Source organism: Anomaloglossus baeobatrachus, chromosome 4 (assembly GCF_048569485.1).
Source record: "Anomaloglossus baeobatrachus isolate aAnoBae1 chromosome 4, aAnoBae1.hap1, whole genome shotgun sequence".
In the NCBI taxonomy this organism is placed as follows: Eukaryota; Metazoa; Chordata; class Amphibia; order Anura; family Aromobatidae; genus Anomaloglossus; species Anomaloglossus baeobatrachus.
Genome location: NC_134356.1, coordinates 279,440,013 through 279,454,249, shown reverse-complemented (window position 1 = coordinate 279,454,249; position 14,237 = coordinate 279,440,013). Strand labels below are relative to the sequence as shown.

The window sequence follows — 14,237 nt, the reverse complement described above, 5'->3', positions numbered from 1 at the left end:
AGCTCAGCGCTGGAGGAGATAAGGAAAGAGGGTTTTATTTTACTTTGGGCAGCAGCCTAGGGGCCATATCTGACACAGGGGGACTTGTGCGATCTATAGGGGCCATGGGCAGCACTATGGGGGCGATATCTGACACAGGGGGACTTGTGCGATCTATAGGGACCATGGGCAGCACTATGGGGGCGATATCTAACACAGGGGGACTTGTGCGATCTATAGGGGCCATGGGCAGCACTATGGGGGCGATATCTAACACAGGGGGACTTGTGCGATCTATAGGGGCCATGGGCAGCAGCATGGGGGCGTTATCTAACACGGGAACGTGTGCAATCCATAGGGGACCATAGGCAGCACAGGGGAACGTGTGCCATCACAAGGGGGCTATATTCAATATAAGGGGGCCATATCCAGGGGCTAATTTTAGGATGGGGGGCTATGAGGGACATATACCCTATATGATTTGTTAGAGGGACACTGGCATTATAAGATGGACCCCATTTAACATTAAAAAAAAAAAATTCTCTTTTCCTTCACCAAATTTGGGGGTGCGTCTTATAATCAGGTGCGTCTTATAAAGCGAAAAATACGGTATATATCATACAGCAGGGGTCGGGAACCTATGGCTCGCGAGCCAGATATGGCTCTTTTGATGGCCGTATCTGGCTCGCAGACAGGGCTCCTACCTGTCTATGGGCAAATGCCGGGGCCCTGGAGAGCCGGGGGGGCCCACTCGGCCTCGTCAGTTCTCCTGTCCCTTGGCCGGGGCCCACTCGCCTTTATAGTTCTGCTGCCCCCGGCCGAGTTCCGGGGACCGCAGTCCTCGGCAGCAATCTGCGGCGCCGTCACTTTAAGGCGCGCAGACATCCTGTTTTGAATTTCATCTGTGGGCGGAGCTACCGCCTTCTCAGTCCCACAGATGGAGGCGAGCTTCTGTCCGGCGCTGTGTGGGCCCCCTCTCCACCGTGACCTAATCGGGTAAATGCCCTCCCCGCCTCCCCATTATGGGCCCCGGTGAGCTGCTTCTAACCCCCCAGATGTATGCCCTGCCAATCCCCCCCCCCCCCCCCCCCCGCCGATGCCGCGGGTGCAGGCCCCACAGAGCAGCAGAGTTGTGTGTATTTGTCTGTATGTAGCAGAGTTGTATGTGTTTGTCTGTATGTAGCAGAGTTGTGTGTGTTTGTCTGTATGTAGCAGAGTTGTATGTTTGTCTGTATGTAGCAGAGTTGTGTGTTTGTCTGTATGTAGCAGAGTTGTGTGTGTTTGTCTGTATGTAGCAGAGTTGTATGTTTGTCTGTATGTAGCAGAGTTGTATGTTTGTCTGTATGTAGCAGAGTTGTATGTGTTTGTCTGTATGTAGCAGAGTTGTGTGTTTGTCTGTATGTAGCAGAGTTGTGTGTTTGTCTGTATGTAGCAGAGTTGTGTGTGTTTGTCTGTATGTAGCAGAGTTGTGTGTGTTTGTCTGTATGTAGCAGAGTTGTGTGTGTTTGTCTGTTTGTAGCAGAGTTGTGTGTGTTTGTCTGTTTGTAGCAGAGTGTAGTACCATTGTTTCAGTCCAGTTGTGGCTTTATACAGCAGGGAGGAGCATTCCTTGCTGTACTAAGTGAACATTGGAGCGATTGATCTGTCAATGGCCCTTTAAAAACATATTGTACGGCTCTCGCGGAATTAAAATTAACATGTTGCAATCAAAGCAGACTTTTTTTCATTTGGGAGCGGGGTAGTCTTATACAGTGAGTATATCCCAAATTCTATATTTTTAGGGCAGAAGTTGGGGGTCGTCTTATACGCCGGCATATACGGTATATATGTAAAATATATATATATATATATATATATATATGTGTAAATATATATATATATAGGTAAATATATATAATGTATATATGTATATATAATATATATAGGTAAATATATATAATGTATATATGTATATATAATATATATATCTCCTATATATATTTTACCTATATATATTTCTTTTTCGCTCCTAATTGGGAGACCCAGACAATTGGGTGTATAGCTACTGCCTCCGGAGGCCGCACAAAGTACTACACTTAAAAGTGTAAGGCCCCTCCCCTTCTGGCTATACACCCCCCCGTGGGAGCACGGGTCCCTCAGTTTTTTGCTTTGTGCGAAGGAGGTCAGACACGCACGCATAGCTCCACTGTTTAGTCAGCAGCAGCTGCTGACTATGTCGGATGGAAGAAAAGAGGGCCCATACAGGGCCCCCAGCATGCTCCCTTCTCACCCCACTTTCTGTCGGCGGTGTTTGTTAAGGTTGAGGTACCCATTGCGGGTACGGAGGCTGGAGCCCACATGCTGATTCCTTCCCCATCCCCATTAGGGCTCTGGGTGAAGTGGGGTTTTACCGGTCTCCAGGCACTGAGAACGTGCTCCATCCGCAGCCCCTGGAGAAGCCGCTGGATATGGAGCTGAGTATCGTCAGGGACAGGGCCCTGCTCCGTCAAGGTACTCTGTGTCCCCGTGCATACCGCGCGCACACCGCAGCATTGCTGGGTGTGTTAGTGCGCCGGGGACATCAGCGCTGCTGCGCTTGTGCCATTTCCTCACTTCAGCTTGGCTGAGTGGGTAGACTTAGGGCGAACGGTCGCGCCGGCCGCTGGGACTGCGACGCGGCTGGGACTTGTGGTGCGCCGGGGACTTCCGCGCTGGCCGTGCATATATCACGGCCGCGCTTATTACTACAGTCCCCGGCTTTTGCGGCCTAGTTCGTTCGTTCCCGCCTCCGCACCTGCCAGTCAGGAGGAGGGCGGGACGCTGTACAGAGCATCAGCGCTGAGGGCTGGAGTCGTTTTTACATACTCCAGCCCTCACACCAGGCACAGTAGGACGCAGTTTCCCGCACTTTTGTTTGTGGCACGCCCACGGTCCGCTCCTCTTCACAGAACGCCGGCAGCCATTCCTGCCTGCACGCTGAGCTGCAGAGGGGAGACGGGGAGGCCCAGACACGGGATGCTACGGCCTCATACCCGCTGTTCAGCGGGCGGTAAGCAGCCCTCAAGGGCTCACCCCCACTTGTGCCTTTTGTGTACTTAGTATTTTGTGTTTGCAAATACTTTGCACTGTACGGTCGCTGGTGATTCTCGGCTATATACCCTCCTAGATTACAAGGAGGCAACAGCATGTCGTCCGTAAAACGCAAGGGTGCCAAGGCACAGACATTATATACTGCCTGTACCGCATGTGGGGCTGCTCTACCGGCAGGTTCCACTGACCCCCATTGTGTGCAGTGCTCGGGCCCTGTGGCACTTGCACAGCCGGGGCCTCTTGCTGGACGTGACCCAGGGTGTACCACCTGTGAATGCTGTCCAGGTGACAGGAACGGAGTTTGCAGCTTTTGCTGACAGATTGTCTATGACTATGTCAAAGATTCTTGAAACATTGCAGTCTAGACCAGTAACTCAGACCATGGACACTGTTGCACCATTGCTCCCTGGTCCCCCTCAGCTGGAACACTTCCGTGCTCCGGGGGTGTCACATGCACCCCAGGGTGACGACTCTGACTCGGACGACAGTCCCAGACAACCTAAGCGGGCTCGCTATGAGGGGCCCTCAACTTCGTCTCACTGGTCAGGATCCCAGCGGGACGAATCTATGGGTGATGAGGCGGATGTAACTGATCAGGATTCTGATCCTGGGACCGCTCTCAATCTGGATACACCGGATGGTGACGCCATAGTGAATGATCTTATAGCGTCCATCAATAAGATGTTAGATATTTCTCCGCCAGCTCCTCCTGCGGAGGAGTCAGCTTCACAGCATGAGAAATTCCATTTCAGATATCCCAAGCGTAAATTAAGCACTTTTCTGGACCACGCTGACTTTAGAGACGCAATCCAGAAACACCACGCTTATCCTGAGAAGCGGTTTTCTAAACGGCTTAAAGATACACGCTATCCTTTTCCCCCTGACGTGGTCAAGGGTTGGACCCAGTGTCCCAAGGTGGACCCTCCAATCTCCAGGCTTGCAGCTAGATCCTTAGTTGCAGTAGAAGATGGAGCGGCACTTAAAGATGCCACTGACAGGCAGATGGAGCTCTGGTTGAAATCCATCTATGAAGCTATTGGAGCGTCGTTGGCGCCAGCTTTCGCAGCCGTATGGGCACTCCAAGCTATTTCAGCTGGGCTTATACAAGTCGACTCGTTCACACGTACATCTGCTCCGCAGGTGGCACCATTGACCTCTCAAATGTCTGCATTCGCGTCTTACGCGATTAATGCTGTCCTAGACTCTACGAGCCGTACGGCGGTGGCGTCAGCCAACTCCGTGGTTTTACGCAGAGCCCTGTGGTTGAGAGAATGGAAGGCAGATTCTGCTTCCAAGAAGTGCTTAACCAGTTTGCCTTTTTCTCGTGACCGATTGTTTGGGGAGCGTTTGGATGAAATCATCAAACACTCCAAGGGTAAGGACTCATCCTTACCTCAACACAGACAAAACAAACCCCAACAAAGGAGGGGTCAGTCTGGTTTTCGGTCCTTTCGAGGCTCAGGCAGGTCCCAATTCTCCTCGTCCAAAAGGACTCAAAAGGATCAGAGAGGCTCAGATTCTTGGCGGACTCAGTCACGCCCAAAAAAGACAGCAGGAAGAACCGTTACCAAGACGGCTTCCTCATGACTCTCAGTCTCCTCTTTCCGCATCCTCGGTCGGTGGGAGGCTCTCCCGCTTTGGCGACATTTGGCTGTCACAGGTCAAAGACCGTTGGGTGAGGGACATTCTGTCTCACGGGTACAGGATAGAGTTCAGCTCTCGTCCTCCAACTCGTTTCTTCAGAACTTCCCCACCGCCCGACCGAGCCGATGCTCTGCTGCAGGCGGTGGCCGCTCTGAAGGCGGAAGGAGTGGCGACTTCCGTTCCTCTTCAGGAACAAGGTCACGGTTTTTACTCCAATCTGTTTGTGGTGCCAAAGAAGGACGGGTCGTTTCGGCCCGTCCTGGATCTAAAGTTGTTCAACAAACACGTAAAAACCAGGAGGTTCCGGATGGAATCTCTACGCTCCGTCATAGCCTCCATGTCTCAAGGAGATTTCCTAGCATCAATAGACATCAAAGATGCTTATCTCCACGTGCCGATGGCGCCAGAGCATCAGCGTTTTCTACGCTTCGTTATACAAAGCGAACACCTGCAGTTCGTAGCGTTACCTTTCGGGCTGGCAACAGCCCCTCGGGTCTTCACCAAGGTCATGGCAGCAGTAGTAGCTGTCCTGCACTCGCAGGGTCACTCTGTGATCCCGTATTTGGACGATCTACTTATAAAGGCACCCTCTCAAGAGGCATGCCAACACAGTCTGAACGTGGCACTGAAGACTCTCCAGAGTTTCGGGTGGATTATCAACTTTTCAAAGTCAAATCTAACCCCGACCCAATCACTAACATATCTTGGCATGGAGTTTCATACTCTCTCAGCGATAGTGAAGCTTCCACTGGACAAGCAGTGTTCTCTGCAGACAGGGGTGCAATCTCTCCTTCAGGGCCAGTCGCACTCCTTGAGGCGCCTCATGCATTTCCTAGGGAAGATGGTGGCAGCAATGGTAGCAGTCCCTTTCGCGCAGTTTCATCTGCGCCCTCTACAATGGGACATTCTCCGCCAATGGGACGGGAAGTCGACGTCCCTCGACAGGATGTCTCCCTCTCTCAGGCAGCCAAGGACTCTCTCCAATGGTGGCTTCTTCCCACCTCATTGTCAAAAGGAAAGTCGTTCCTACCCCCCATCCTGGGCGGTGGTCACGACAGATGCGAGCCTATCAGGGTGGGGAGCAGTGTTTCTTCACCACAGGGCTCAGGGTACGTGGACTCAGAAAGAGTCCACCCTTCAGATCAATGTTCTGGAAATCAGAGCAGTCTATCTTGCTCTGCGAGCCTTCCAACAGTGGCTGGAAGGCAAGCAGATCCGGATTCAGTCGGACAATTCCACAGCGGTGGCGTACATCAACCACCAAGGGGGAACACGCAGTCGGCAAGCCTTCCAGGAAGTCCGGCGGATTCTGACGTGGGTGGAAAACACAGCATCCACCATATCCGCAGTTCACATCCCAGGCGTGGAAAACTGGGAAGCAGACTTTCTCAGTCGCCAGGGCATGGACGCAGGGGAATGGTCCCTTCACCCCGGACGTGTTTCAGGAGATCTGTCGCCGCTGGGGGATGCCGGACGTCGACCTGATGGCGTCACGGCACAACAACAAGGTCCCGGTTTTCATGGCACGGTCTCACGATCACCGAGCTCTGGCGGCAGACGCCTTAGTTCAGGATTGGTCGCAGTTCCGGCTACCTTATGTGTTCCCACCTCTGGCATTGTTGCCCAGAGTGCTCCGCAAAATCAGGTCCGACTGCCGTCGCGCCATTCTCGTCGCTCCAGACTGGCCAAGGAGGTCGTGGTACCCGGATCTGTGGTATCTCACGGTAGGCCAACCGTGGGCGCTACCAGACCGTCCAGACTTGCTGTCTCAAGGGCCGTTTTTCCATCTGAATTCTGCGGCCCTGAACCTGACTGAGTGGCCATTGAGTCCTGGATCCTAGGGACCTCAGGTTTATCTCATGAAGTTGTTGCCACCATGAGACAGGCTAGGAAACCATCCTCCGCCAAGATCTACCACAGAACGTGGAAGATATTTTTATCTTGGTGCTCTGCTCAGGGAGTTTCTCCCTGGCCATTTGCATTGCCTATTTTTCTTTCCTTCCTGCAGTCTGGGTTGGAAAAAGGTTTGTCGCTTAGCTCCCTTAAAGGTCAAGTCTCCGCGCTATCCGTATTCTTTCAGAAGCGCCTGGCGCGACTTTCTACGGTACGCACGTTCCTGCAAGGGGTTTGTCATATCGTTCCCCCTTACAAGCGGCCATTGGAACCCTGGGATCTGAACAAGGTTCTAATTGCTCTCCAGAAGCCGCTTTTCGAGCCTATGAGGGAGATTTCCTTTTCTCGGCTTTCACAGAAAGTGGCTTTTCTGGTGGCGGTCACGTCTCTTCGGAGAGTGTCAGAGCTGGCGGCGTTATCTTGCAAATCTCCCCTCCTGGTGTTTCACCAAGACAAGGTAGTACTGCGTCCAATTCCAGAGTTTCTTCCCAAGGTGGTATCTTCCTTTCATCTCAATCAGGATATCACTTTACCATCTTTGTGTCCGCATCCAGTTCACCAATTTGAAAAGGGTTTGCATCTGTTGGACCTGGTGAGAGCACTCAGGACCTACATTCCCGCACGGCGCCTCTGCGCCGTTCGGATGCACTCTTTATCCTGGTTGCTGGTCAGCATAAAGGGTCGCAAGCTTCCAAATCCACCCTTGCGCGGTGGATCAAGGAACCAATTCTTCACACCTACCGTTCTGCTGGGCTTCCGATTCCATCTGGACTGAAGGCCCATTCTACCAGAGCCGTGGGTGCGTCCTGGGCATTACGGCATCAGGCTACGGCTCAGCAGGTGTGCCAGGCGGCTACCTGGTCGAGTCTGCACACTTTTACCAAGCATTATCAGGTGCATACCTACGCTTCGGCGGATGCCAGCCTAGGTAGACAAGTCCTTCAGGCGGCGGTGGCCCACCTGTAAGAAAGGGCTGCCTGACAGCCCGATCACGAGGTATTCCTTTACCCACCCAGGGACTGCTTTTGGACGTCCCAATTGTCTGGGTCTCCCAATTAGGAGCGAAAAAGAAGGGAATTTTGTTTACTTACCGTAAATTCCTTTTCTTCTAGCTCCAATTGGGAGACCCAGCACCCGCCCTGTTTTTTCTTAGGGTTTTGTTTTTCGGGTGCACATGTTGTTCATGTTGATAAGTTAAGTTCTCCGATATTGTTTATCGGATTGAATTTGTTTTTGAAACAGTTATTGGCTTTCCTCCTTCTTGCTTTTGCACTAAAACTGAGGGACCCGCGCTCCCACGGGGGGGTGTATAGCCAGAAGGGGAGGGGCCTTACACTTTTAAGTGTAGTACTTTGTGCGGCCTCCGGAGGCAGTAGCTATACACCCAATTGTCTGGGTCTCCCAATTGGAGCTAGAAGAAAAGGAATTTACGGTAAGTAAACAAAATTCCCTTCTTTACCTATATACACACATATATATATTTACAATTTATTAGTTTTTTGTGTTTTAAAGTTGTATTCCAATAATTATATTTTATGTTCTATCTAAATATCTTGATTATTGTATCATAAAAATAATTAAATGTCTAATGTTCACATTGTACTACAATACATTTTTCACTTACATATAAGCATTATTCTAAATGTTATTATTTAGTAAAATATTCAGCACATACTGCATTGCACTACTGTCCCCAATTTATTATATATTTTAGGAGTCGGAGTCGGTGCATTTTATACCGACTCCGACTCCACCAAAATGAGCTCCGACCCCACGACTCCGACCCCACAGCCCTGCTGCTGACAGATGGGAAAACAGGAGATCTGTATACATTTTCCTGTAAGCAGCAAGACTATTGACGTAGAGTTAGGCTGCTTTCACATCAGCATTTGTTTTTGACGGACGTTAATAAAAAGGCAAACGTATGTGACCGGATCCTTTGACAAATGCGTTCTCATTTCAATGCATTTTTAATGGATTCGCGTTAAGATGCGCTTGCATGCATCATATTGCCGGATCCGTTGATTTGCACTTTTTTACCTTGTTTCAAAAACACAACTTGTATGTGGTATGCTGATAAAAAGGATCCAGTTGCTCGCTCTCTTTCGCAACGTAACGGGTAAACAGCAATAGCTAAGAAAAAAATATTTTGTTGCCTAACCATGTTTTGTGTAATGTCCGCTCCAAACACCCCGACTCACGTTTCGCACTTAATGCTTTATCAAAAGGAGTATCACGTGTTCATATCTCACTTTTTTTTTTTTTTTTTAGGTAAAACCAAACCCTCTTCTTCTACACCTGTTAAAATCCACTGGTGCCCAGAAGGAAACCTTCACAATGAAAGAGGTAGGAACTGAAAGCTTTGGGTATGAGATGTATTATTATACAATGAGTGCGTTTTCCATGATCTTCTTTGTAATGTGTAGTTTATTACAATGTCTTCGTACTTGCGCTATAGGTTATTTACCATCTTGGCCAATACATTATGGCCAAGCAGTTATATGACGAGAAGCAACAGCATATTGTCCACTGCGCTAATGATCCTCTTGGAGAACTATTTGGGGTACAGAACTTCTCTGTAAAAGAACCCAGGTAACTGATGTGTTTGTAACAATATTGTTATGTAACTTTATTTACCCCAATAATACGACAGAGGACCTGTTTACTTACAAGGTTTCATTCAGAATGTTGGCAGTCGTTTTTTACACTGTATTCTTATTTAATTTATTCTTCTGCATGTTTTCCATAAGCAATTTTGAGGTTTTTATTTTTTTTCTGAGCTAACCAGGCTATAAAGTACAATACAAACAACCCAAAAAGAATAGGTACCTACAGTTAAAAGGGTGGTTCACCCATATTTTTTATTGTCTGGTTCGATATTATATTGAGAAACATAACAAAATACCTTGTGTTGGCAATAGTGCCTGTGAGAGGCGCTATTGCAGACTGCTGTTCCCCGCTCTGGTGACGTCCCCGTCAAGTGCCGCAACATCACATCTGTGCAGCCGGCTGCATTCTTGTGTTCACTGCTGTCACAGCCCATCTGCTGCCTGCTCCCCCTTCCCTCCTCCCTCACAGCAGAACGCTGCAAGCAAGAGACGTGACGCGCTGTGAGGGAGCAGGGAGGAGATGGGCTGTGACAGCGGTGAAACACAAGAATGCTGCACGGATGTGACATGTGCAGCACTTGACTGAGACGTCACTGGACCGGGATCAGCGGTCTGCAATAGCTTCTCTCACAGGCACTATTGCCAACACAAGGTATTTGAGAGAAACATTGTTTCTCAATATAATATCGAACTAGACAATAAAAAATATGGGTGAACCACTCCTTTTAATATTGGGGTGCATTGGCTACATGTCCAGACCTGACTTTAGGCCTTATTCAGGTTGCTATATTATAAGCGTTTGGTTAAAAACTAAAATCGCATTTGTTCAGGTAATTGTGGAATAACCTGTAAAGATGTTTTAGATTATTTGGGGATTTTGGGGGGTGTTGGGAGGGGGGGGACAAGAATTTCTTCTGTGCCTTTTTCACCAGAACCGAAGTGAAGACACCAAAAGTCGCAAAATGAAGGCACAACCCCAAGTTGTGCCTAAATCTTGTGACTGTTTAAAGCTTTTACACCAAAATTCTGATGTGACAGCTTTGATCAATCCAGCCCTAAATGTATTCTAAATGGACACACTCTTCTCATACATTTGGCTGATGAAAGTCTGTGGGCACTTCCTTCCATATTTTGTAACCTGTTGTAATACTGATATGCTTACTGACATGGCTGAAAGATAGTATGCAAAAACCATTAAACGTCTATACGCAGAGGGGGAATCCACTTATATATGTGTGCATGAATATGGGTTATTTTGGGATTGTACTGCAAAGTGTCTGGTGAATGTCTAGCTACACTTAGTACGGAGATATATATATAATTAGAAGGTGGCCCGATTCTAACGCATCGGGTATTATAGAATTTATTGTGTAGTTAATGTATGTTTTTTGTTATATATATCGATGTTGTTGTGTGTAGTTGCCAGTGTTTGTGTAGGGCACTGTAAATGTTCTGGGTGTTGTCTGGGTGGAGGGGGTGTGTGAGAGTGGTGTTGTATGTTTGTGGTGTGTGTTGCGTTGTTTGTGGAGCGCTGTGTGTCTACAGCGTTCTGTGTGTGTGGTGCTGTGTGTGTTGCACGGTTTGTGTGGGTGTGGAGTGCGTGGGTGTGTTTTGGGGGAGGTATGTTTTGTGCAGTGTGTGTGTGTTGCGCAGTATGTGCGTATATTTGTTTATGCCGCGGTGTTTGTGTGTTGGGTGGTGTGTGTGTGTGCGGCGTTGTCCGTGTAGGGCGGTGTTTGTGGTTCCCAGTGTGTGTGCGGTGCGCGTGTGGCGCTGTGTGTGTGTTTTGGGGGGGAAGTGTGCACCCCCCCATCGTGCTCCATCCCCCATGCTGCGCACCCCCCATCGTGCTCCATTCCCCATGCTGCGCACCCCCCATCGTGCTCCATCCCCCATGCTGCGCACTCCCCATCGTGCTCCACAGTCACACATCAGACAGTATACACGCACACATCTGATCGCGTACACTCACACACCACTTCTCTCTGTGCCCTCCGGTGGGCGGTCCCAGCAGCTGTGCTCACGCCGTGCTCCTCTGCCGACACTCACAGATCCGATCGCATACACTCACACATCAGAACACACGCACACACCCGATCGCATACACGCGCACACACACACTGACGATATTGCACATACGCGCTCACACACTCACAACATCCGGAGATACCACATGCTTCCGGCCATGTGATCCTCCGGCAGGTCCTGGAAGGTCACTGCACGCACAGTATCGCCGCTGAGAAGTAAGCAATATCACTGGATGTTGTTGTGTGTGGATGCGATCTGATGTGTGTGTGAGAGTGAGTGAGTGTGATCTGATGTGTGTTTGTGTGTCCTTATGTATGTGTGTGTGTGCTCCGCCGCTGCAGGACCTTGATGCGCTCACCTGCTCCCGGTCGGCATCTGGTGAGTATGACTGCGGGGTCTTCTTTCTTCTGTCTGCTCTCTTCTGGGGGTGCGTGCGGAGGTCCGGGGCGAGCGGCTAATCCATGTGGGGGGCGGGGCAAGGCCGAGGCGAGCGGCCAATCCGTGGGTGGGTGGAGCCAGGCCGAGCCCAGGGCGGCTAATCCATGCGGGGGGGGGGCAGGGCGAGCCCAGCGGCCAATCCGACAGTTGTCACTTTTATGACACTGTCACGGTGACACTGTCACGGTGACACAATTTTGGAGCAAGACAGACAGACAGAATAAGGCAATTATATATATATAGATACAGACTATTGGGTGGGTGGTGACAACATCTAGGGTGTTCTTGGCTGCATTGAGAGCTGTCAAAAATATATTGTTCTAATTGGGTTGCACAGTTAACAACTTTTGAAGTGTTGTAGACATAACAATGAACTGTTATAAGCTACATCTATAACTCAGACATGATCTCTTTATTTTAGGAGACTCTATGCAATGATTTCTAAGAATCTGATAACTGCAGACTCGGAAGGTAAAATTCTGATGAAATTACTGCAGTTATTCTACATTCTGATGTTGATACTTGGGTTTTTAAAGTTGTCAGGACTGTGGAATCAGTAAGCAGAGGTTGTGACTGTGTCTCATCTATTTTTCTACACTCCATTTCCTTCATCAATGTCAGATAATTACTAATTTACTGCAGTAAACTGGTATTCTCACTGGTAACCTTTTAGATTGATAGAACATATAAATATAGTCATATTAAAGGGAACCTGTAAGCTGCAATATGCACCCAGAACCATGAGCAGTTCTGGGTGCATATTGCTAATCCCTTCCTAACAGTGCCAGCCTATAGTCGCATAGATTAAAAATACTTTCTAAAGATCCTTTTAAGATCCCATATGATATGCTAATGAGGCCAGCGACTAGTTGCAAGGGTGTTGGTTCCCTTGGCTAGTTGGCCCCCTTAGCATGTAAGTACGCCCCTGTGGGCGTGCAAACATACTAATAAATGGGCAGCATTAGAGGATGGTTGCGCTCACCTCTCTGTTGCCATCGCTGGACTTCGGCTCAGTGCGCATGATCCCGGACTTTCGGTCATGCGCACTACATGAGTTTGAAGCCAGGACGCGTACACCCGGCTTCATAGTGCGCATCACTGAAAGTCCGGGATCATGCGCAGTCGAAGTCCAGCTTCGGGTGCGATAGCAGCAGAGGTGAGTGCGACCATCCTCTGACGCTGCACATTCATTAGCATGTTGGCACACCCAAAAAGGCATTCTTACATTCTTACTAGCCAAGGGAACTAATGCCCTTGCGACTAGTCGCTGGCCTTGTTAGCATACCATATGGGATCTTTAAGTTCCCTTTTTAAACCTGTCTAAATTCTTATGAAGGTTAATAACTTATCTGTTTTTGTGTTGTTTTTTTTTCTTTCAAAGCTGGAGTTGGTATATTTCACTTAGGTAACTTCCAACACCCGCCAAAGCTACAATTGCTGATTCCACGCTCCTGTCCAATTTATAATTCTAAAATTACTGCTATTTGCCTCTCTCAGATCTTTTCATGTTCATTTTACTTGCAGCTCTTCATAAAACGTCTTTTTTTTTTTTTTTTTTTCTGATGCATTATGGAATTTTTGTTTCTGATATTATTTGTCCAAAACTCTGTAGTTATGTCACATTAAAGCCTATAGTAAAATATAACACATAAAGACATACTACATACATAAATGCATTTTAGATTGTATCACCTTTTTTTGTCCGTAATGTAAAGAATGTAGCCTGCTTTGTGTATGTTATTTTTTTTCCTCATCCTTGTTTATAGCACTTGAGAATTTGTGAAAATTCATGTAGAAACATGTTTTAAATGCCTGAAAAGGATAGCAGGATATTTACTTTACACGTGCAATAATTCTGGTGCAGTTTTTTGTCTTAAACTTTTAGGTATCTCGCACCACATTTTATTACTTTCTTCGGCGCTCCATTGGGAGACCCAGACGATTGGGTGTATAGCACTGCCTCCGGAGGCCACACAAAGCAATTACACTAAAAAGTGTAAGGCCCCTCCCCTTCTGGCTATACACCCCCAGTGGGATCACTGGCTCACCAGTTTTCTGCTTTGTGCGAAGGAGGTCAGACATCCACGCATAGCTCCACTGTTTAGTCAGCAGTAGCTGCTGACTATATCGGATGGAAGAAAAGAGGGCCCATATGGGGCCCCCAGCATGCTCCCTTCTTACCCCACTTGTGGTTTGTAAGGTTGAGGTACCCATTGCGGGTACGGAGGCTGGAGCCCACATGCTGTTTTCCTTCCCCATCCCCCTGAGGGGCTCTGAGGAAGTGGGATCTTACCGGCCACCAAGCCCTGAGGCCGGGCTCCATCCACAGACCCATAGAACCTGCTGGATGTGGAGCGGGAGTGCCGTTCAGGGACAAGGCCCTGCAACTTTCAGGTACTCTGTGTCCCCGTATGGCAGGCCACGCACACCCCAGGCTTGCTGGGTGTGCTAGTGCGCCGGGGACTGTAGCGCTGTGCGCTGGGCTTATAGTCCCCGCAGATTACTGGGGGACTTTATGTGTGTGGATCGCCGCGCCGACCGCCCCTGGAGCGGCGGCGCAGCTGCGACTTGTAGTGC

The 14,237-nt window shown here is 48.9% G+C and overlaps 1 protein-coding gene across 3 annotated transcripts in view; it reads left to right on the top strand.

Moving 5' to 3' along the window:
• Nucleotides 1-14,237, top strand: part of MDM2 (MDM2 proto-oncogene) — a 62,089-nt gene that overhangs the window by 14,710 nt on the left and 33,142 nt on the right. For all 3 annotated transcript variants that reach the window (XM_075344875.1, XM_075344877.1, XM_075344876.1), the window contains exons 3-5: nt 8,857-8,931; nt 9,044-9,177; nt 12,082-12,131. In XM_075344875.1, the coding sequence (XP_075200990.1) occupies nt 8,857-8,931; nt 9,044-9,177; nt 12,082-12,131 (259 nt within the window). The remainder of the gene's footprint in view (nt 1-8,856; nt 8,932-9,043; nt 9,178-12,081; nt 12,132-14,237) is intronic.